General features: G+C 38.5%; 1 protein-coding gene across 1 annotated transcript in view; it reads left to right on the forward strand.

The window, feature by feature from the left end:
- The window catches only part of DOK6 (docking protein 6), a 408,133-nt gene that overhangs the window by 293,493 nt on the left and 89,368 nt on the right, over window positions 1–25,272 (forward strand). Inside the window, exon 6 of the mRNA XM_082668201.1 lies at window positions 24,650–24,788. Within this exon, the coding sequence (XP_082524327.1) occupies window positions 24,650–24,788 (139 nt within the window). The remainder of the gene's footprint in view (window positions 1–24,649; window positions 24,789–25,272) is intronic.

Raw genomic sequence — 25,272 nt, forward strand, 5'->3', positions numbered from 1 at the left:
TTTGGATTGGTCATGTAGGCATTGAAAGTCCCCACTGACTGTCTATTTGCTTTCCTATTACCATTCTGAACCCATCTTACTTACGCACCGTGATTTTTGAGGCTACTACGTTTGCATTCATTGTACTACAGTTAAGACAATTTGCAGTAACTGGTTCACTCAGCAGAGAGCAAGAAAACAAACGATGAGTGATTCTGCTGGAATTAACTAATTTATTTGTGAATATCAGGTCTAATCAAAAGGAATTCTTTAGCAATGTCATTTCAGCAGCCAAATCCCACCTCTATTCAAATGGATTCATTGATATTCCTCACACCTTGCTTAGCAGGCTAAAGACTAGCTTCTCTCTTCCTGGGGAGGTCAGAGTGAACACAGAAAGAACTCTTACAGATGAAACTGTGTCTCTTTCCTACCTATCTGATTATTGAGGGGATTCGTTATTTGAAGCTCACTTGGTCCATGGAGTTAACTGGAAACTTTGGGCTGAGGGTGGCACCATATGATGAGAACTGTGGGGCACTTTAATAGACCGCTGACCTGTTGCGATTATAAATGACAAACTATAAATGAAGTTCTAATACGAGTGTTTCTATTACCTCTTCCCTACAGAAATGGTGACAATCTTAACCTGTTAGAGTTTTCTTTGGTTTTCTTTCTTTATTTGTACAGGTTTCACTGATTCTGTGCTACACCCACACTGTGCTTTTCCTATAAGACCCTTATTGCCATTGAAAGAAAAGCTCAGACTGTGCCTACAGTTGCTCAAAGTTGCTTTAGACGACAGACTCTACAGAACTGACGAAAATACCCTCCTCTGGTTACTTGTAACTCCTGCCCTAGAGTGGTGTTTTAAATTCTGCTATTTTTGCTAAGAATCATTTGCGCATTATTTCTAATTTCCAAACGGACACCAAGCAAGCATGACCACCCACCGCACCCCCAGCCCCCGATTCCTATCCTTATAGTTTTGCTTTTTCCCAGAATGCCATTTAAGTGTATGTCTGGCTACCTTCATGGAGCATGATGCCTTTTTAGATTCTTCCGTGGTGCTGCATATACGGGAGTCCATTCCTCTTCATTGTGGTGTGAATATACTAGAACTCTTTTATCCATTCACCAGTTGAGAAGTTTACATATTGTAGTTTCTTGCTTCACATAAACGAGTGATCTCTGCTTTTAAGGAAGATTCTCTCACACTTTCTGCACCACAGGCAGAGAGATTGACTCATCCCATGAATTTCTTGAATCCAAATGTAGACATATTACTAAATTTGAATCCCTATGCAATATAATATCTCATGACAGAAAGCTTTTGTAATGCAAACGATAATATGTAAAAGTATGTATGAAGCCACATTTAAAAACATACTTCTCTGTGAATAAAACATAAACTTTAAAAAATTAAAAAATATTTTATGAAAATGATAGAAAAAATGGGAAATATATTCCATATTGCACCTAATAAGTGCTCAAAACAAAAAATTAGAGTACATGGGTAATTGTTTCAGTAGGTTTTATTATTAGTTAAGTGTGGTGAGGCCTACATATCAGGAGATGAATGCCATTGAAAAGATAATTGGTCACTGACGGTTCTCAAGAGGAGGGGGCCCATCTATGACAAAGGAGGCAAGGGTATACAATGGAGAAAAGACAGTCTCTTCAATAAGTGGTGCTGGGAAAACTGGACAGCTACATGTAAAAGAATGGAATTAGAACACTCCCTAACACCATACACAAAAATAAACTCAAAAGGGATTAGAGACCTAAATGTAAGACCAGACACTATAAAACTCTTAGAGGAAAACATAGGAAGAATACTCTTTGACATAAATCACAGCAAGATCTTTTTTGATCCACCTCCTAGAGTAATGGAAATAAAAACAAAAATAAACAAATGGGACCTAATGAAACCTAAAAGCTTTTGCAAAGCAAGGGAAACTACAAACAAGATGAAAAGACAACCCTCAGGATGGGAGAAAATATTTGCAAACGAATCAACAGACAAAAGATTAATCTCCAAAATATATATATAGCTCACGCAGCTCAATATTTAAAAACCAAACAACCCAATCAAAAACTGGGCAGAAGACCTAAATAGACATTTCTCTCAAGAAGACATACAGATGGCCAAGAAGCACATGAAAAGCTACTCAAGATCACTAATTATTAGAGAAATGCAAATCAAAACTACAATGAGGTATCACCTCACACCAGTTAGAATGGCCATCATCAAAAAATCTACAAACAACACATGCTGGAGAGGGTGTGGAGAAAAGGGAACTCTCTTGCACTGTTGGTGGGAATGTAAATTGTTACAGCCACTATGGAGAACAGTATGGAGGTTCCTTTAAAAACTAAAAATAGAACTACCATATGACCCAGCAATCCCAGTACTGGACATATACCCAGAGAAAATCATAACTCAAAAAGACACATGCACCCCAATGTTCATTGCAGCACTATTTACAATAGCCAGGTCATAGAAGCAACCTAAATGCCCATCGACAGACAAATGGATAAAGAAGATGTGGTACATATATACAATGGAATAATACTCAGCCATAAAAAGGAACGAAATTGGGTGATTTGTAGAGATGTGGATGGATCTAGAGACTGTCATATGGAGTGAAGTAAGTCAGAAAGGGAAAAACAAATATCGTATATTAACACATATATGTGGAACCTAGAAAAATGGTACAGATGAACTGGTTTGCAGGGCAGAAATAGAGACACAGATGTAGAGAACAAGCGTATGGGACACCAAGCAGGGAAAGTGGTGGTGGTGGGGGGTGTGATGAATTGGGAGATTGGGATTGACATGTGTACACTGATGTGTATAAAATGGATGACTAATAACCTGCTGTGTAAAAAGATAAATAAAATTCAAAAATTAAAAAAACAAAAAGATGAGCCCCACACCCCATGGCCTCATCACCAGCAACTATATACAAGTCTCTAGGCAAGAAAGGAGAGACCCAAGCATCGATGCACATGGAGAACTGCTGGCTTCCACTGAGACTGAAGGGCTGTGCATGCTCTTTCCTGTCCTGAATCCTTCTAAAAAGCTAAGCAAACCAAGTGCTGGATCAAATGCTACTGTGTCTTATGAGTTTGCTTGCCAGTCAAACCTGTTACCAATGCAATAGTGGGACAGTGTATTGTACTTCAATAAAAAGTTCACTAAAGAAAAAAAAGAAAAGAAAAGAGGAGGGGGCCCGCCATGGCAGGGGGGGCCACAGGGGAAGTACCAGGAAGCAGAGGGAGAAAGGGAAATGCAAGCGAGGGCCTTGATTGTGAACCTGGTGAGGCAGCGTGAGCAGGCTTAGGATTGGCGAGTTTGAATCATTTCACGGTGTTCTGGGGTGGAGGAACTGTCCCTGGGTGTATGGTACTGACCCTGGGCTGATTAGGGCAGGTGAGTTTACCATCTCTAGGAATCGGCCAACCCTGGGAGGGGCTGTCTCTCTAAGGTCAGCAAGGTCCTAAATGTCAAAGCATCAGAACACAGAAAATAAAGATACGGTGAATACAGTGATATATTTTTACAGTGTATTCCTTTAAGAAATGTAACTCTTGGGCTTCCCTGGTGGCACAGTGGTTAGGAATCTGCCTGCCAATGCAGGGGACACGGGTTCGACCCCTGGTCCAGGAAGATCCCACATGCCGCGGAGCGACTAAGCCCGTGTTCCGAGCCTGTGCTCTAGAGCCCATGAGCCACAACTACTGAGCCCCCGTGCCACAACTACTAAAGCGCGTGTGCCTAGAGCCCGTGCTCGGCAACAAGAGAAGCCACCGCAATGAGAAGCCCGTGCACTGCAACAAAGAGTAGCCCCCGCTCGCCACAACTAGAGAAAGCCTATGTGCAGAAACAAAGACCCAGCACGGCCAAAATAAATAAATAAGTAAAATAAATGTATTAAAAAAAAAAAAGAAATGTAACTCTTTTTGTGGTCTTTACAATCAATAGGAAGTTGCAGAATTCCATGTCAGTCCAGAGGATGGGAATAAGGGCAGAGGAACCCGAGGGGTCCACGTTGAGTCTTGGAGGCACTGAGGAGTAGATTTGCATCTTGGTGCATTTGAAGTGATCTGGGGTGGGTGGAAGGAAAGTAAGAGCACGCAGCCGCTGTCTGAAAGCTGAGGGAAACCGGCAATTTCCATGCAGCGAGAGGAAGTGCTGAGTCGTTTAATCCACTATTCAGAAAGCAGGAACTCTGTGAGTTGGGAGTAACAATAGAGCACATTTTATCAAGAAAGGAACTATGACTTCCAAACAGGGTTTGGAAGTAAAAAGGTAGTAAAATTGTTACAGAAATTGTTTCTCTACTATTATGATGAGGCCGCTATTTAGTTTTAAAAAGGAAGCATATTTTATGCTATGCTCATCACTTTCTATTGTATTAATCGCTTTACTTCTCATCGAGGAGAACTTGCCTGGTGTTTTATACTAGCCATGAGTTCTACCACTCAAATAAGCCCAGTACTATTCAATATGAACACCTACTTCATCTCCAATGCACTAGTACTCTATTTGCCTCTAATTTTTACTGAGACCAAAGATAGCATTGACCTAGGTCAGCACTCGAAAAGAGAACCTGGATAACCATCCAAAGGGATACACGAATATGCTAGACCCTGACAAAAAGGAAAACTGGAGTCTGCTCAAAATCTAAAGAGCTAAGACATTGGGAGTACAAAATAATGGTTGGACATTAATAATTGTCTAGTCTTAGAAGAGCAAAGAATATAATTAAATTGTTGAAAGCAAAATGTAATCAACACCTGAAGTCCTAGGCTCCGTGTGGTTGATCGGTGGTCTACATTAATACGAACAAACCATGCTTTAAAGTTAAGTGTGGAACCATGATTTAGCAAACACAAGACTTGTATTGATGGTATTTATATATACACGTTATAACCTGATTTAATTATTAAGCATCATAATAGCTACTGGCTTTGCAAGATGTTATAGTGCTCTAATTATACTTTTGAATGATCTCTCGATAGATAGATAGATAAATAGATACCTATATGGAGAGAGAGAAAGAGTAAGTACTCCTGGAGTGAGAGCACACAGCAACTGCCTGAAAGCTGAGGAAAACAGGCAGTTTCCGTGCAGCATGTATTTTTCCTTTCCCCACACCTCTCTACAGGTAACTCCTTCAATAGTCATTGTGGTCCAAGCCTTCCAGAACTCTCCTGGTACAGCATACTCCTTCTGTTACAGCTTTTATTACAAGTTTTGATGCTGTAATTCATTAAGATGTCCTTCATCTACGGAGTCATTCTGTCAGCAATTCTAATTCAAAGTGCAGAAGTTACAAAGGCAGGATCTTGGAGAAGGCAAACATAAATTATCTCCGGAGGAAAATAATATGCATTTTAAGCCTCAGACAATTTCACTAAAAAGTCTATTGCACAGTAAAACATAATCAGGACACGAGTTAAGACGACATGAAGAACAACTAGAAAAAACGATAGGCAATAATAACAAACCCAAAGAGATACCAAATCCTGGAGTTATCAGTACAGACTTCAAGATAAGTACATTTACAATATTTCAAGAGATAAATGAACACATTGAGAATTTAGTCAAAAAACTGGAAACTATTTTTAAAAATTGAGCAAATGAAGGTTTCAGGGCTAATAAATATAATGTTTCAGTTCCCCTTCCACTATTTGAAATGTAGTGATGTAAAACAAGAAAAATCATTATTACTATCATTATTAATATCATCGTCATCATCACAATCTTTCACAATTCTCAGAGTTGACTTTGTTCAGCTGGCAGTTCTTGTTCATTCAGTTCTCTCATGTGTTTGCAATCAGATGGAGGCTAAAGAGGAAATCATCTCAAAGGCTTCCTTACTGACATGTCTGGGTTGACATCACCTAGACCTAGATCTCCACTGGGAAAGTAAGCTGGGACCCTTACACATAGCCCCCTCAGTGTGGCTTCCTCAAAGCCTGATGGCTGAATTCCAGGAACAAGCACCTCAAGAAAGAGGGGTTCAGGTGAAAGCTGGGTTTTATGACCTAGAATTGGAGGTCTTACAGTGTCACTTCTACTGCATCCTATTCACTAGAAGTGGATGACTGAGCACGCCCAAATTCAATAGAATGGGAATAAGATGCCTTCTTTTGATAGAAGCAATGTCAGAAAATGTGCAGGTCCATACAGCACGTACAATGACAAACTTTATGAACTGACTGAATGTGTATAGCTGCAGATTAGACATACCTGAAGAAATAACTAATTAATGAGGAAAAAAAGAGCAGAAGAAAACATCCAGAAAAGAAAAAAAGCACAGAGAGACAAAAGGCTGGAAGAGAACTACAAGAAACAAAGAATTTCATGTTTAACTGGAGCCCTAGCAGAAGGGAGCAGAGAAAATTGGACACGTGCAAAATTTGAAGATATAATGGCTGAGAATTTTCAAAAATAACAAAAGACATCATGTCACAGAGTCTAGAATTTCTAAGAATTTCTAAATCTAAGATAGATAAATAAAAAGAAAACCGCACTTAGAAATAGGTTACTTTCTGAGGTTACAGTGTAATTTACAGCTAATAGCTCAACAGAAATTACGAAAGCCAGAAATAAAAATATGGAATGATAACCTATAAAGTACTAAAGGGAAATAACTGTCACTTAAAATTCTATTCTTAGAAAAAATATTCTTCGAGAGTAAATGCAAAATTAAAATGTTTCATACAAACCAAACTGGACAGCAGACCTTCACCAAAGGAAATACAGACTTACAAAAAGATATACTTCACGCCAAAGGAAACTGTTCCCACATAGAAGATTAGAAATGCAATATTGAATAAAGATAAATGAAAAGAGTAAAAATGTGAAACTTTAAAAGCTCATTCTAAAAGGTGTTTGGAAATGAAAATGGAAAAAGTTATATGAATTTACCAACTCATTCTTGAAGAACAATCTGAGAAGGCAACCCTACCAGATTTTTAGACATATTATAAAGCTAAACTATTTTAAACAGTGTAGCATTAGCAGAGGAATAGATCTTTGCCCATTGAAAGAAGCATAGAAACTCTTTTATAGATTTTTTGTTTTATAGCAAAGGTTGTAGTGGAGAACATTGGAGGATAGCCAGTCTTTTAAATAAATGGTGCTGAGTCAACTGGATAACTATAGGGAATAAAAAGTAATTTGATCCAACCTCAGATATATAAACATTAATAATATTAATTACAGATAGAGTATATATAGATTTAAAATGTGAGAGAAAAATTAATATAATTTTTAGAATCAAACAGAGGATAATATCTTCATGAACTCAAAGGAGAAATACTTTTTAAATAAAACACTAACAAAACAATCAGTAGATTGGGCCATATTAAAATTAAGAATATTAATGCTGTTCATCAAAAGATCATTGAAGGCATGAAAATTAGGCATAGTGTGAAAAGAATCATTTGCAACATACATAATTGATAAAGGGCTCATATCTGCTCTATGTAATAAAGTAAATAAAGTAAAAAAGACTGACGATACCAAGTGTTGGTGAGGATGTGAAGCAACTGGAACTCTTATTCACTGTAGTAGAGTGAAATTTGTATAATCACTAGTTTATCTGATTTACCTAGTAAATAGGAACATACGCATACTCCACAACCAAGCAATACCACTTCTAGATATATACCCAATAGAAATGCGCATGTATCCACCAAGAGACATGTATTCTAGTATTTATGTATTTGGTAAGAGCCACAACATGGAAATAACCTGAATAGGCTTTAGCAGTAGAATGGAAAAGTAATGTAGCATAATCAACAATAGGATAATTCAAGAACAATGAATGGCCTACACTCTACATGCCCAGGTGGATTAATAAATATCATTTGGAGTAAGCAGAAACCAAACACAAAAGAATGAAACTGGCAAATTAGCAGGACTAAACTACGATGTTTGTGTATGCATAATTAGATGAAAAACTAAAGAAAACCCAGAATGCTATTGCCATAAACATCTGGTTAAATCAGAGTGTAGAGTGGAAGGTGTGAGATTGGGAGGGACAAACATCTAAGATGGTAACTATGTTTTAAGTTTTGACTAGGTGGTAGTTTTACTGGTGTTTGCTTTTGATGTATCATCGAGCTCTACATTTATATTTTATTTTATCTCATTTTCTGTATGTGTTCTTCGTAACTAAAAACTTAATATGAAAATTAAAATTATATTTTTAAGAAATTCGTTATTTTAGTAATCAAAATTTTCTGCATTCTATTTCAGGATATTTACATGGATATAATAATTCATTTACTTCTTCATATAGTCACAAAATTTCATAGTTGTTGGGTTCTGGTTTTTGAAATATAGTTAACATGGTGATTTTATGATTATATTCCCTTAAAAATCTATTTCATGAGATCAAAGCTTCAAAAGATTTCCTGTAAGGCAGTCCATCAAGAGTGACAATTGTAATCAAATGAACACACTTTAAAATCTAAAAAAGGTTGAATAAGTGAATTCCTGTATAAAAGAGTAAATACAACCTGAAAGGAGGAATTTTCATCTTAGAAATGCCCCATATACAGCCTGCCCCCAAAATGTATTTGATATTCAATCTTGACTTTCTTATATTTTCATCTTTAATGTTACTTGTGTTCACCAGCATAAAAACTGCACGTAAATTCCAAAGCTTGCCTTCATCAGGCCATGAATTAGGAGAGGTCTTCACATACCTAGGATATTATGCAAATGTCTAGATTAAAATGTTCTTTCCTGTGTTATTGTTAGAAGATCACTTCAGTAAGTATCGTAGAGCATACACCTACTTTTCTTTTTGCCAACAACCATATGTATTCCTGGGACATAGTAGGCAAATAAAAAAAATATATTTGCTTGATTATTTGAAGATGTTTGTAGCCTAAGTCAAATATTTACTTGAAGAGTGGGATTTTTTCTAACTTACCTCCTCTTCAAATGGCAGGGGCTCCATGAAGTCCTCACCAGTGGTTCCAAGGTAGCTAGTTATAGATCTGGCCAAAACTTTAAACAGAAATAAAGATGACGTTTTCAACAGAAATATGTTTATGACAATATAAATTATAAAACTTGGAAATATAATGCTTTGCTTATCTAAAACAAAAAAGTAAATTTAATTTACTTTCTTCCATCGCGTGGTGCTGTTGCGTGCAGCACACATTCAGGTGTATTCTCTAATTGCAATAAGCAGTTTCATCTCTCTGTCTTGACACTAGTCATCCACCAAAAAATGCTAATTTTGGGGGGAAAAAAAGCTTCCAAAAATTTTTTGGAAAAAAAAAGCTTTCCTAAGCTGGCTCCCTTGGAAGGAATTTTTTGAATGAAGTGGAAGCATTATTATGAATTTACTTAAAATATGTATTTCATACATTATTGATGAGAACAAAAAAGATAGAGAAAATAACCACCAAAGAATGATTTTTCTTGTGGTTACAAAAGACAACATAAAAATATAAATAATGTAAACAGTGTTGTCTTTTTAAATAGAATGAAGTCAAAGGATCATTGAAAGTTTATTCTCTATAGTGAGAGCTATGGATATATTGGAAAACATGTTTGATCTGTCTTTAAACAAAGAGGCTTAAATTATAAGAGAATTTTTTGAATAAAAATGGTCAGTTCAAGGGTAGCTATGGATTTGGAATATTATGGTAACTCGGGGGAAATGAAAATCTGCCTCAAAAAAGAGATGGTGTTGTTTTATACCTCTTTTCAGTGGAGATCTTAATTTAATTCCACATAATACAATGAAATCATAGGTTTGGGTCTGGGTCACTGCTGAAAGCTGTGCTACTCTTAATATGTTCTTTAGGGACATAGTCACACACCTTTGAACTTTCAGTCCGTATTTATGAGAGGGTGTGATCCAAGTAAGTTATTATTCTTATCTTCAAATGAGTACCCTCAAAGAGCCTAGCAACTCCTCCTTGATGTACAGGCATCAGCACCAATGTCAGCCTCATGTCTCAGCCTTTGATCTAAAGCTCGGAGAACATTGGTGACCCAGCTTCAGAGACAAGTACCATGTCTTCTCCCCAAAATGCCCTTCTCCTTGGTACTTCTCTCAGACTCGACACAGACTGGACAAGCGTGATATTTTGAATGTACCAAGCATCCATTTTTTAAAAATGCAACTCTTGAACTTCTCTGCATGGTCATTACTGCAGTTTTCTGAAGGATCCTTAAGGACTGCACACAGTTGAGGGCCTCCTCCCCAGGCAGTCATGCCTCGGGATAGAAGAGTATCTGGATAACCTCTATTGTCGTATTCTGTTTGAGCTGAGGCTAACCCTCCTGTCCCAGACACAAGATCCTGTGGCATTAGCTTCCATCCAGATACACTCTTTGACCCAGCATGAGACGTCTTCTAAGCCAAGGCTCTGGTGTGTTTGAATCCTGTGCTCTCTCTCTCCTAAGACTCTAGTCCACAAAACTTACTTCTTTTCTGCCATCTAATTCTCTCTTTTTTGGTTTTTATCATATAATTTTTTTTAATTTCTAATTCTAACTAATATGCAACATCATCTGTTGACACTCATGGCCAGCATGCTTTGGAAACTCAGATGATAAACAGTTTCCCTCTGCTTAACTTCCAGTGCGCCTGCATTGGTGCTCTGGTCTGCTGCTGTAGAGACTCCAAAAAGCACAGCACCCCAAGACCTTCCTGGAGCACCTGTTTTTCTGCCATCATAACATACTGATTATAATAATGTATGATACAAGTCACTCACTTATATAACATAATATTTTAAAATAACTGTCATATTTTTCTTATTTGCAAAGAATGGTTCTATCCGCTGTCTGTTGCTGTGTAACAACTCACCTAACTCTAATGGTAAACGACAGCCATTTATGTCCATGAGTCTGTAGGTCATCAGTCTGCTCAACGGGTCCAGGCCCGCTGATCTTGGCTGGCTTGCACGTTCTCCTGCAGTCAGTTAGCAGCTTGGCCGGAGACTGGATGACCTAATAAGGTGTCTCCTACCAGTCTAGGGGATCCGTGACCAGATGAGCATGATGGGGACCTGTGTCTCTTGTTATCCAGCAGCCTTCCTGGTCTTGTTCACACGGTGGCAAGGTTCCAAAGCAGCAAGCAAGGAAGCACAATGTCAGCTGCTGATGGCATCTCATTTTACCAGTGGCCAAGGCAAGCCACAGGCTGGCAGAGAATCAGAGGATGTATGAAAATGCCACCTTTGACGCGAAGGGTATTAACGGCACGTGGCAAGGGCACAAACACGGGATGGGAAGTAGTTTGTGGCCGTTTTTCCATTCCACAGGAAACAGTATCATGGGTAGAGGGTAGGCTTTTCAGTAGATACATAGTGCAGGCCGGGTATTATTATTATCACTATTACTATCTCCATCCTTATTCCTGCTCATCATAACAGTCTTCTGAGATGTACTGGATAAATATTCTTTTCCTTCTTTTATAAATGAGAGAACAGACTCAGAGAGATGAAGAAACTTGTTATAAATTTAGACCCAGCAATAAAGAAGTGACCTACTCAAAGGGTTTGAGAAGAATCCAGGGTAGGAATTATTTTAAAAGGTGAGGGTATGATTAGGGAACAAACACGGGGTGGTAGAGCACCCCGAGACTAGTAACAGAGAAGCTTGTCCCTACCCCAGGCCTGAAGGAGCAAGGAAGCCAGAGCCCAGAAAGAACTTAGATCCTTGGAAGAAGGTACACTGTCAAAACTACAGCATTGAGACGGGAAGGACAGGTGGAAAAACACCTCTGTTCTCCTTCCAGTTCTACTGTCTTCTGTCAACACCCTCCTCTGGCCAAACCAGGAGGCAAGTAAGCCTGAGCCTGCAGAAGTCAGCTTTCCAGGGCACAATGCCAGACAGACACGTTAGAAAAAAGATAGAGAATGGGTATCAGGGTACAAGTAGAGAACAGTCAATACATTCAAGGTCACATAAGTCATTTTTAGCACATCCAGAGAAGACATCTGTCACTATAGAGCCTGAATGCAGAACGCTTTTTTTTCAACTAGAAGATTTAAATGGTAAATTATTATTTCCTTTGCCATGTGTTTGCATGAAGAGCCAAATACTTGATATTTCCAAATTTAAATTCAATCACATTTATGTTCATTAAAATATTAATAACAAATATTTAGCACTGAAATCTAAAATGACAACATAGTATCCTGAGGAAATATATATCGTTGGTCTATTTACCTGTAAAACTGGTTCAAAATGAACCCCACAATAACTTAGAAACCCTAAAGAAATTATGCTCACTAAAAGAAATTGTTTTCTTACTCTTCATGCCAAGGTAAATTGCCGTATTTTAAATGGAACCCCAGAGAAAAATACATAGTCACCAAATCTACAATAGAAACTAAGCCTTTCCGTTCAAGCCAGTCGCGATGACCTATACATGTTTTTACACACTGCATTTCTATTAAATATGCAGGAAGCTGACAATAGGTATAGTAATGGGTCATTTTGCCTGCAATTCTAACTACATCATTTACACACTGCACTAAATATAATGAAACTCGGTGTAGGGGGAAGACAACACAGCCCTTGAGAACAAAAATGAATTTCCAAAAAAGGCAACATTACTAGAGCTATATAATCAAAACTTTCCACTGCAGGAGAAACAGGTTGACAAATGACCTTTACATGAGCTAATGAAATAACAAAGTGTTTTTCCTTCCCTTCTCCAACATTGTCTGTGTTGGTGAAAGCAGAAGGCCGATTTCCCCCATGGAAAGCTGCCACTTTACCAGAGGAAGCCGTTTTTCACAGGCAGATTCTCCCACAGGGACAATTGCTAGTTGGACTGAGTGCACGCGACGGCGCGACTGGGCCTGCCAGAGGCCTTACAGGTCACAGTTTGAGAACAGGAAGTGCCGTCTCCAAACATGGAAAATGCAGCAGCATCATCGGGGGATGAGCAGAGGTTGGTGATGTTCAAAAGCAGCCAGGAGGCGTCGCTAAGGAGGAAGTTGGAGCTCTCCGGATGCAGGAGTGCCCTGGCCAAACCAGCTCCCATAATCACACTAATAATATCCTTCATTGCGTAGTACTTGACAGTTTTCATGATGCTTTCCCATTTTGATCCTCGTAGCAATCCTATAAGGTATGTAAGCCAAATGGTTTCATAGACGAGCAGCTGAAGACTTAGGGGTCAGGTGACTTTTCCAAGGCCTCCAAGCTGAGCCAGAGCTGTTTGGATCCTCAGTGCTTCCCCAGGATCCTGGGTGCCTGCCCAGGGCATCATCTTACCCCTGTGGCTTCCATCCACCGCTGTCCACGCAACCCAGGGCTGCTGGGGCTCTTAACCCTGATCCCAAAACCTGGACTGCTTCCTTTGACATAAACACGAATTGAAAAGAAACAGGAGATACGCCTTTCAATCCTCCCTTGTTTGGTACCTTGCTAATTCCTTCTCACCTTTAATCTGTGGAAAATCCTAATGAAAATAGCAAGACAGGCAATCCTTGGGAATTGGAACCAGTCATCAATCCCTAGATGGAAAAAAATAGTATGAATTATATAAACATAAGATAACTCTATGGCTCAAGCATTTAGAACGGTAGACAGCAAAGCAACACAGAATGTTATATAATTGAGATTCTGTAACATCCTTATATGTGATAAGAAAACTGGAATCATATAGATATTACTTAGCAGCAAATGATCTTTTGTTCATTGCGAAGATAGCGTTTCAAATGAGCACATGGAGCTTGATCCATGATAGGTATTTACAGTAACCAGCCAAGGGCTTTGACCATTAAGGAAAGTAAAATAGGGCTTCCCTGGTGGCGCAGTGGTTGAGAGTCCACCTGCCGATGCAGGGGACATGGGTTTGTGCCCCGGTCCGGGAAGATCCCACATGCCGCGGAGCGGCTGGGCCCGCGAGCCATGGCCGCTGAGCCTGCGCGTCCAGAGCCTGTGCTCCGCAACAGGAGAGGCCACAAGAGTGAGAGGCCCGCGTACCGCAAAAAAAGAAAAAAAAAAAAAAAAAAGTTTGAACTCCCTTGTGGATGTCATTCAAGACATCCCACCTTTTGGGCTATTCAGGCCTCCAATGGGTTGGATGAGGTGCACTCACATTGGGAAAGGCAATCTGCTTTATTCAGTCCACTGAGTCAAATGTTAATCTCATCCAGAAACACCCTCGCACACACACCCAGAATAATGTTTAGCCAAATGTCTAAGCACCTATAGCCTGGCCAAGTCGACAAAAAATTATCCATCGTACTTGCCTTAAAGAGTGGGCTGTTGACTGTAGAGGTGATATCAGGATGTAAGCCAGAGAATTTGCGTGAGAATTTCCAAGAGCAACCATGTGACGTTAGAGCTCGATAAATGATAGACTGAATGGATCTGAGATGGGTGTAAATGAACCTTAATATGAACTATATGTTCATGCTGATCTTCTGCACATCCCTGTCTCATGAACTCCTGGACAGCAAGATGACTTTGATTAACTCCATTCTCTTTTCCCTTACCTAGAAGTTGTTAAGCAGGAAAAGGAAAAGTACCCAAGGCACGACTAAGGTAACACAACACAGTACATCATGTTTTAAAGACACTGGCTGCCTTTTGAAATACAAGCATAAATAGATGAAATTTAAAGCTAACTAACCACTTAAATGGATCTGTAAGCTTAGTTATGAACTGCTTCTGTATTTGAAAGGGATCTTAACAATCAGTTAGCCAAACCTTCTTACTTTAAAAACAGGAATACTGACATTCAAAAATGGGTAAGAAAAGGATTACTAATAAGTTTTTTCATTTATACAACTTCCATTTGACATCTTTCAATATCAGTGTTTCTTTTTGTCATTTGCATCGTCCCATGACTTGATGTGTGTAGGAATCTAGAGACTTTGACGTAGACTGGAAGTGAAGATGGATCAGAGGTGGAGATTGAAAACCTGTTCAAACATTAAAAGGAATGTATTCCCAGGAGTCATCTCCTTTAAGGAATGATGACTTGTATCTCGTTTGTCTCTAGATTTTTGAGGAGCTTTTTGAATTAATGTGATTTTTTTAAATTTCATTCTTTGTTTTCTTTAAATTTATTTATTTATTTATTTATGGCTGCGTTGGGTCTTCATTGCTGCACGCAGGCTTTCTCTAGTTGCGGCGAGTGGGGGCTACTCTTCTTTGTAGTACACGAGCTTCTCATTGTGGTGGCTTCTCTTGTTGCAGAGCATGTGTTCCAGGCACGCAGGCTTCAGTAGTTGTGGCATGCAGTCTCAGTAGCTGTGTCTCGTGGGCTCTAGAGTGCAGGCTCAGTAGTTGTGGCACATGGGCTTAGTTGCTCTGTGGCATGTGGGATCTTCCCAGACCAGGGCTCGAACATGTGTCCCCTGCATTGGCAGGCGGGTTCTACTTTGAAGGTGATTCAAATTGTCTGTTCACTATATGTTCAATTCAGATACTTTTAAAGAAAACAATTTAAACTTTAAGTGAAGTTTAAAAATTAAGGTTTAAAATTTACTAACCTGGAATGATGACATTTGAAATTATAAAAAAAAAAACTAAGTAATTGCATTTGAAATTCTTTAATTTTTTAAATTTAAGTATATTCATTTTTTACTATGGCATTAATTTTAATTTCTGTTTCTAAACAAATGAAAAAGCTGTAGTAGACACATATGCCCACATCCTTTGTAATACCAATCAGTATTCTCCCTGATTGGTATTACAAAGGATGTAATATTCTACCTTAGAATGATATGTTTTGTACCATTTTACCAGGTGGTTTGTTTTGGTAATGGCAGTAAAAGAGTAAAAGTTATACTCTATCAGTGATCTGTCAACCTAAAACCTCTAGAGAAAATTTTAACACAATAAGGATAACCAGTTCAATTCTTCAAAATGTGTAATTATGTTAGGTATTTCATATAGCCATCTACTCATTTACTGAGTGTTTAAATGAAAAAGTAAACACATAGAAAGATGGGTAGATAGATAGACAGGTAATGAGAGCAAATGCAATTCATGAGTTAATGTTTATTATTTAATTATTTTTTAAATATAGTCTAGAAGCTAACACAGGGCCTGACGCATTACTGGCTGATGTCCAAAAAAATCAATGAATGAATAAATATAAGCGAAGAAGAAAAGGCAATATAACCATCATAAAATCAAGTATAGTCTTAATTTTTTTTTATTTTGGCTATAATTTAAACACTTTCCTCTGTAGTCACTTGAGACAACAAAAGTATCTTTCAAATAATTTAAAAATTACCTTAATTAACTATATTTAGAGCAAAAAGAGAACAAAATGTAATTTTAAACCCTGATTACATGCTCTTTTGCTCTAAGGGAATATAATTATTTCATTTTTAGGCTCCCCTCAAAATGGTAAGAGAAGGAAAACTCTTCTTTTGCAATTCAGTGTCTAAATATTAGTAACTTGCTTGATAATTTAAAAAATCTTCCAGTCGTAACTTGGCAACTTCACTTTAAAAAGGGAATATAATTTCTAAATGACAGAATTTAAACTTTTGGTTGACTTGTTTTGTCTTTAGCTCTTCCTACAAAAATAGGTTTGGGTTGTTTCATATGATATACACACAGCCTCCCTCACACAATATTAAGACAGATCAAGTGTGTATCAGCTGGGAACATAAGAACGTATCAGCTCTGTTTTCCTTTGGATTGTTTGGTCTACTCCTTTCAGAAGAAAATGTTAACACTATGGGGTCATTCTTCAAAGAAAATTTCTTTCTTTGATATTTTATTTTGCTTTTTTTTTTTTTTGCTATCCAGAACTACAATTTCATTACCTGTCAGGAAGCCATCATAATGCTAATTTTCAAGTCGTTTCGGTCAACAAACATTTTTGGAGTGCGTCGGGTGCTTTTTGTGGTTGACACTTGGGGGTTACAGATGTTAAAACTCCTAATCCTCAAGGAGTATGCAATATTTTTACAATAAAGCCACTGGATGCATATAAAATTAGCTGTAACCCTTTTAAAATGCTTTTTTTCCCCACTAAACCTTCATAAACACAATGTAAGAGTATAATGAGAATGATAATGTTAATAATTTATGATCATGCTTTGAGGTAATTAAATAGCAACTAAAGTCCTATGGTTTATTTACATCTTCACCTGGTGGATTTTTCAATTCTCAATTTTTGAGGCAGGAAGGAAGGTAAGGAGAAGAACATCTTATATGTATATTTTCTCAAGGATTTAGTAAAACCAGAACTTCAGACTGCTTCAGGGAGACTCAACTGGCTTTTTCATTGAGGTGAAAAACCAAAAGAGAACATTTGGCAGTAAGAAAAAGTAAATAAAATAGAACAATATGAAAATTTGGAAAATATGTGTAAAGATGGAGATATTTTAATTAATGTGATTATAATTTGTACTCATCACTGAGTACACAGGTGGAGGAATTGTAGAATTTTGGAAGAAATTTGTACATTAGAGATCATTTATATCAATTCTTTCATTGAAACTCAATTTTATAAAGGATCAAAATGGCATTTCAAGCTAATTTTCAGAGAGCCTGGACTAAAATCAAGATCTCCTTGTAGGATCGAGTCTCTCAACTTGTTTGAGGGACAGCATTGTAGCCCTAAGGTTCCAACAGTGAGATAAGCAAGAACAGGCACCATATGCATTAAGTGTTTAGGAACATAGTCCAGTCAGGAGGCAGAGAGGATGGCAGATGTCCTGCTAAATCTTCCTCCTTATGAAGGACTTGACTTGAAGTTAGGAGTCCAGGGCATGTTTGAGTCCAATTCAACAATTTTGATTGACTTACCTTCATGTGCATTTTAAGGGTGCACATATGCCATTGAGGTACATGTCTTGGGAACCTGATTTGACAGAAAAGGAACAGCAGCAAAGAAGGAGAGAGCTTTCAAAATATTTTATCCCGAACCCTGTCCTAGCTCTGTTTCCCTATTACAGAAATGTTCATAATGAAAGAATTATGCGTGCTTTTCTGCTTCTTATCTTGAATGAATGCAACTGGGCTTAGTGATGATGAGCTTACGCTCCAAAATCACACGGCTACGTTCAGATCACAGCTCGACCACATCAATTTTAATGACCTTGGGCAAATCTGTTAGCCTCCTTAGCATGGTGTTTTCTGTAAAACGGAAGCAGTGAGAGCTTTGTAGGGTGTTGTGAAGCTCAGTGAGGTAATGCACACACGGCATTTATCACCATGCCTGGCACTAGTAGGTGCTCCCCGAAAGCCAGCTGTTATCATTCTCCTCATTGCTGTGGGTATTGTTTCAATGCTTTACAAACCAGAACTCTCCATAATCCTGGTCCCTTGAAAATCAGATCAGATGCCTGTGCTACACTGGAAAGAGATTAAATGTGTATATAAATATATATATACTGTGTGTGTGTGTGTGTGTGTGTGTGTGTGTGTGTGTGTGTTTAAACTGGAAGGGAGGCCCTTAAATCATCAGTACAGTGTTGTATAAGTTTAACAGTAAAAGTGTACAGTCGGCACTCAGTATCCGTGGGTTCCACATCTGCAGATTTAACCAACTGAGCGTTGACCTGCAGATGCAGAACCACTGATCCTGAGGGCCAAGTGTACTACATCACTTTATACGAAGGGCTTGAGCGTCCTTGGATTCTGCTATCGAGCCCTGGAGCCAGTCCCCCGCGAATACCGAGGGCAGCCTGTTATTTGCTAAGGGACAGAGACAGAGCTGGGCACATCATAAACACTACATCTTCACAAAAACCCTGTGAGGGTCCTCAGACCTTTACTTTAAATTTTAATGTGGTTTAATTTAGTTAATTAAATCCAATTAATAAATCCATAGCATTCCTTTATTTAATTTGATGGTTTACATAAAGAAGAATCAGCAAGAAGTGTCCCTCCCATACTCATAGACCACCTGTCACGTTCACTTCCCCCCCAGCAAATAACACGGTTACTAGTTTCTTGTGCATTCCTCCGGAGTTTAATGTACATATAAGCAAAGATGTATATAAATTCTTCCCCACATACTTTTTTACAAAACTGTTAGCACACTATATACATTATATTCTCCTTGTTTTTTACTAGCTTAGCACTATGTTTTAGGTATCTAACTATTTGGGTAGTAGTAATAATAACAGAAGTACTATTTCATATTAATAAGTTACAGACACTGTTTTAATATTTACATATATTAATCCATTTAATGATCAAACAACCCAATGAAAAAAAGTACTGATATTATACCTAACTTACAGGTATCAGAAGTTATCAGTGTTGTGAGTTTCAAATATTTTTCCTAGTTTTGAATTTGCCATTTGCTATCTTATGATTTCTTACTTATTTTGTTCATTGTTCACAGGCAGATTTATCAATCTTTTGTCACATTTTGCCTTGGATCGTAGCTTGAAACCCCCTCCATTTTCTGAGTTTATATAGGAATTCTTTCCTACTTTCTTCTGGTACTTTTTTGGTTTTGTTTTTGCTTTCTCTGGAGTTTATATCAGGGGAGGTAGAAACATGGATCCAAATATTTTTCCAGATGGCTGTTGTCCAAACACGGTTTATTGACTAGTCCAGCTTTCCCTCACAGATTTGAGACAACACTTTCACCACATATTGAACTCCCATATGAACTGGGTCTGTTTCTGGACTTGCTTTACTGTTGCTTTCGTCTGTTTGTCCATTTTGCTTGTAATTTTTTACTACAGATCAACGTCTGACTCACTAGAGCTTTAGACAGAAACTTCAGCCTTTTTAAAGCTGCTAAAAAAAAGTAAAATGCTAGCATTGTTAAATGACAATAAAGATTAAACTGTTATCAGGAAAGAATTGTTAATTGGGTTTCACTGCTCTGCAGAAGAGCTGTGCTTTTAAGAATTTCATTACTTTCTGTAATTAAACATTAAATTGTAAATAATGAATAGAAACACCACTGGCTTTCAGGAAAGTGCTCCTGCTTTACACCATTGCTGAGAGTTGAAAATTTCTATGTGCGTGGAGGATAAATATTTGATCACTAAATATACATACAAAACTGCAAAACTCACTGCAGGGGTGAAATTATACGCTGTGAAGACGGACAAAATTGCCAGAGGTTTACAAATTCATCTGCAGCGAAATTATGTCTAAAGACCCCCAGAGAATTATTTTAAAGTATCCATTTTCATTTCTTAAACTGTTTCCTTAACTTCTCACTTGGTAAATTTCTTTTGCTTGCCATTTGGAAGAAAGGCTGGAATTCTGATGCCAGTCCTTCCTAAAGCGCTAAGTTTGAGACGTATGGACAAGAAAAGGGGGGCAGTGGTCTAGCGATTACATGGTAGGGGCTTTTCCTCAAGTGACGTTGCCTCCGTGGCACCATCTTTTAGGATTATTTCTCCGCTTGAAGGGAACTTTGAGACCCATACATAATGGAGTGCCTCCATGGAGTTTAGTTTCCTCTGAATACAGACATTCACAGGGAACTCTAGTTATTTCTTACTTGTTAGAACACAGTAGAGACGAGACTGGCAGTACTGTTATTTCAAGGGATTCTGGAAGGGAATGGTGAGGTGGGATAAAGAAAGAGAGCATGCCCTCTTAAATCCCTAGAGGAATGGAATTTGAAAAGGAGCCATTTAAGGAAAAGACTAGGATTTTTAATATTCTTATTATATCAAAATATATTAACAACCTACCACCTGCTGGCTGTCTTGGGTGGCGGAGTCTCCAGGACCATCCTCAGGCTCAATGATTCCCTAGAAAGACTCGCAAGGTTCAGAAAAAAACTATTATGCACACAGTTTCGGTTTACTAGAGTGAAAGGTACATGTTACAATCAGCGAAGAGAAAAGACACAAGGATGCAGACAAGGAAGGACCAGGCACGAGCCTCCAGACACCCTCCCGTGCAGTCACACGGGGACAGCAATGATACATGACAGTAAGCGTAGGGTGTTGTGAACCCAGGAAGCCCCCCACGAGCCTTGGTGTCTGAGGTTTTGGTTGAGGGTCAGCTAGGTGGGCATGCAGTGTCCTCAGGGTCCAGGAACAACCTCAGTCACTCAGACCCTAGCCACCACCAGAGCAAAAGAGGCATTCATGGTGAACCACCTTGTTAGGATAAACTTACCTGGTCAGACCGATACAGCATGGCTCAAGGCCTCAGGCACAAGAGACACTCTTATCAGACTGAATATAACAAAGGCTCCAGGGTTGCATTCCAGAAACCCTCCAAGGGACCATCCCCCAAACAGACTTTTCTTCGAGATGTGCAGAGTTTGAGCAACACAGGCCTGCTGAATTAATCCTTTCCTGCCCACTGTCACATACTTTACTTCATTTGATTAAAAGAAAAATAAAAACAATCTTGTGACAAGGTCTTGTCACCCCCATTTTGTACATGAGGAGTAAATAGATGAAGTAACTTTCCATGGCCTTCCTCTTGGCCGTGTACTTCTTCCTGCTAGCATTTACCACAGTGAGTGAGTCATTTTCTGAACAATGCTTATCTTCCCCACCATTTAAAAAGCCTCAGAGGCAATGAGCCATGTATATTGTTCCCTCCTTTTTATCCCCAGGCCCAAGACAGAGCCTGGCTTTATAGTACTAGATAAGTATGTGATAAATGAATATGACAGGCCATAACATGATTGTTGAAATTTGTACCCTTAGTCTTTTGACTGTACTATTATAGTCTATGCTATTATAATGTCCCTTATATCACAATGTCAGAAAAGAAAAAAAAAAAACCTGGAAATAAATGTGTCAGTCCTACTTCTTAGAATTTTTATGAAGCCCCAGATTATTCCTTAAAGCTGAAAGGGACCTTAGAGATTCTACTCTTTAACATTTTATTTTAGATAAGAAGAAGTATTAATTTTGTGCAAATACCATGTTAAGTATGAAGAGAGATATCATTTGTAATTGTCTATACATTTCGATAAAATTCTAGTTTGGAGTCAGGACAAACATACATTGTCCATATTTTCACTTATTCTTCAAGTCAATGCAGTTGAGGAATGTGCATGTTAGTGGTGAGGGGTTAGGATATTCAAATGTAACTAGCACCTCTATCTTAGCTCTCTCCAAATGAAGGAAAGGATTCTTCTAGAGGTGTTTTTGTCCTTTTCGTCACATTTCTTCCTTTCTAACCTTCAGTTTGTTATGTCAAAGTCTTAAGCTGCACAAATATGGCTTCTAATTTGTCCTCCTATGGGTCCCAAGCATAATCTCCCACTCCCTTGAATGAAATGGTGACCTGTGGAAAGAGTTCTATAGCCCAGTACTTCTCAAATTACAATGTGCGTACAAATCATATTGTCAAACGCAGATTCTGCTTCAGCACTCTGGACAGCTCCCAGAGGTGCAGGTGCTGCTGGTCTGGGGACCAGATCGAGGGGCGGGGCAATAGCTGTCAGAATGATTTCATGCCTCCTCCCATTGTCCTCTCTAGTACTGGCTCGCTACCACAAAACTCTTTAGACGTATAAGAAAAATCTCGATATCTGTTCCTTACCACTCCTGAGAGAACATGTTTTAAACAATAACTGGGAAAAACCTAAACTGTTTCTTCCAACACTGCTGACAGAAGTCATAAATCTGAGCCAGTTACACTGAAGAAGTTTGATTTCAGCTTGGCTTTAGGTACCTATTGTTTAAAAAAGAGCCCCTTCTACCTAAAAGTTCTTTGCTTTTTATGCTAGCATGTTCTAATTCCTGGTTTCTTGATCGATGGACGAAGTTTACAGTAGTTTTTATTTCAGAGGCTGGAAATAAAACCCTTCTGTAAGCTTTCAGACTCCTTCACTGGGCAGAGTTAAGTCCCAGGAAGTGCTAAGTGTTAGACCTTTGCAACTCAGTGACTGAGTATGGAATAACAATTTGTGTCTTCGTTATCTCATTTCCGAAGGCTCATAAGGAGTGTTTTTCCGATAACAATGAACAAAACTTAACCTAAAACAAGATGGGCTCACCACTCATCAATGATTTGCCTGCTCCCGCTGTTGGAGTTTTTTACCCCTCTGAATCAACAAAGAAAGCTCATTTGTTTCACTTTGTGAAAACTCTTCATTTTTCTCTCAGACTTTCCATTTCACGCTTTGTGAATTTTATTAAGATCTCTTTCACAGAAGTTAAGTGCTGGCTCTATGGAGCCCTGAGGGATGGCAGTCACAGCCTCTATAATTTCTGAAGCCTCTTGAGACACTTCTTTTTCTACTAAAACTCCTTGGAGAATCATAAGGTAGAATCTAAAATCTTTTTGGTGCTGGAAGACAGAGGTTGGCCTCATGAGGTTGGCCTTTGTGCAAATCTTTTGGTGTTGTAGCCTGAAAACAACAACACAGCAGTCCAGTTAAGGTCCAGTTTCCGATTGGGAACATCATGTTGATATTCAGCGGGTCTTTCTGAAGGCCTCCAATTATTTTTAAAAGCTGGTTTAAAATATTAATTTAAAATATGTTTTATTTTAGAATGTCTTTATTAATAAAATTTAACCATAATCCTGTTGCCTGAGAAATTGTCAGTGGCTTTAGTCCAATAAAAAATTGTCAGTGGCTTTAATCCAATAAAAAAGACTATGTTTTAAAAGGTAATTATAGTTAAATAATTGAAAAGGAATTTGTATTCTGATTTTCTTTTCCTCTTGAATTTACATTATAGGAAATTTAGGGAGTTCCCTGGTGGCCTAGTGGTGAGAATTCCAGGCTTTCACTGCCGTGGTCCAGGTTCAGTCTCTGGTCAGGGAACTGAGATCCTGCAAGCCCTGTGGCATGGCCAAAAAAATGTTTTCATGTTATATGCTCTCAGAAATGACATAGTAACAGTTGTATAATAGTCCATCAGATAAAAATATTATATTGAAGCCAAGCACTTCTCTATGGTGGATATTGAGATTAGTGCCATACTTTCTCTATGATGAAAAGAATGATAACTAACATTTTTGAGCACTTAATATCTGCTAAGGAACACTATAAATATTGTATCAAGTCTCTCCACTGTCGTAAGGATCTGATGAGCTGGGTACTGTTATTTTTCCTGTTAGAGATTGTGCGAAGGGGGTACAGGCAGGTTAGCTTGCTTCAGGTCACACTGCTGGTAAGTGGCAGGGCCAAGTTCAGACAAATACTCTCACATCCAAACGGAGTCTCCTCTCTGCCATGTTATTTCTTAGGCTATACTGAGATTTACATAAGGATTCCTCAGTTTAAGTAAAAGCTTCAAACTATGTATGCAAATCCTTAAACTAAAAAAATCTTCTCCTTGGTTCCTACTACATGAGTATAAAATTGCAGATTTTTTCTTAAGTTCTTAACGTTTCAAGAGCTATCGAGTCATAGGAGACAATGCTATGATATCAGAGTGAAGGCTGTTAAAGAAAACAACTATTTGCTTTGATTCTTTAAATATTGGTAAGACATGCACTGTAATAACTGACAGCATTTTTGTCTGTTTCTTCACACTGTTGTGAACACTTCATCTTTAAAAATCCAAATGTGCATGGATTTCCACCCTTAGTTTCATTCTCATGCACCTTTTAAAGATGCGTTGGTTGGTTGGTTCCTTGGTTGGTTTGGTCAAGGATGAATCTGGTTCACTTGCTCCTATGAAAATCAAGGTGGAGGGGATGACAGGGTGAGGGCATCTTTTACATGGAGAACTGTTACGCACTTGAACACATGAAGACCCATCTCTTTCCCTATCTCTATCCTCACAGAATGTGTGACACAGGAGAAGGACTATTCACTTTTCAAACAAGGGAAGGAGAAATGATCTATCAGAAGGTCCATTCTGCGACACTGGCCATAGCTGAGCAACATGAAAGATTAATGCTAGAAATGGAGCAGAAGGCCCGGGTAAGGCTCCTTCCTTGGTAACCTAACAGCTTGGAAATGAATGTCACCGAGGTCTGATGCACATCGTGTGTATGTGGGTCCTTTCATGACAGCGCCCCAGCGTCCAACCCCATCCCAGCCCCGAGAGCTTGTCCCAGTTACTGAACCTCATCTTTCTAATATCCTCTTCAGCATATGACGAAAGAAGCTATTTGTGGCCGCTAGCCATGCACTTCGTGTATGTACCTATGACCTGTTACCACAGTTACCCAGAGAGGAGTGGAGTGCACAGAGAGTGAAACAAGAAGCAGTGCTCTCTGCATCTCTCCACATGTAGTTGGACAATCAGAGATGCAAATGTGGACCCAAAATAATGAGGAAAATAGGTTTCTACCAGAAAGGATTACACTTTTCTTTTTGTCTTTGTATTTATCCTAGATTCTCTGAAACTTCCAGCTCTTTCTGTCCGTGTTTCAGAGTCGATACTAAAATGTTTGCAAAAGGA

This window comes from Grampus griseus, assembly GCF_964374135.1.
Source record: "Grampus griseus genome assembly, chromosome: 12".
Classification (NCBI taxonomy): domain Eukaryota; kingdom Metazoa; phylum Chordata; class Mammalia; order Artiodactyla; family Delphinidae; genus Grampus; species Grampus griseus.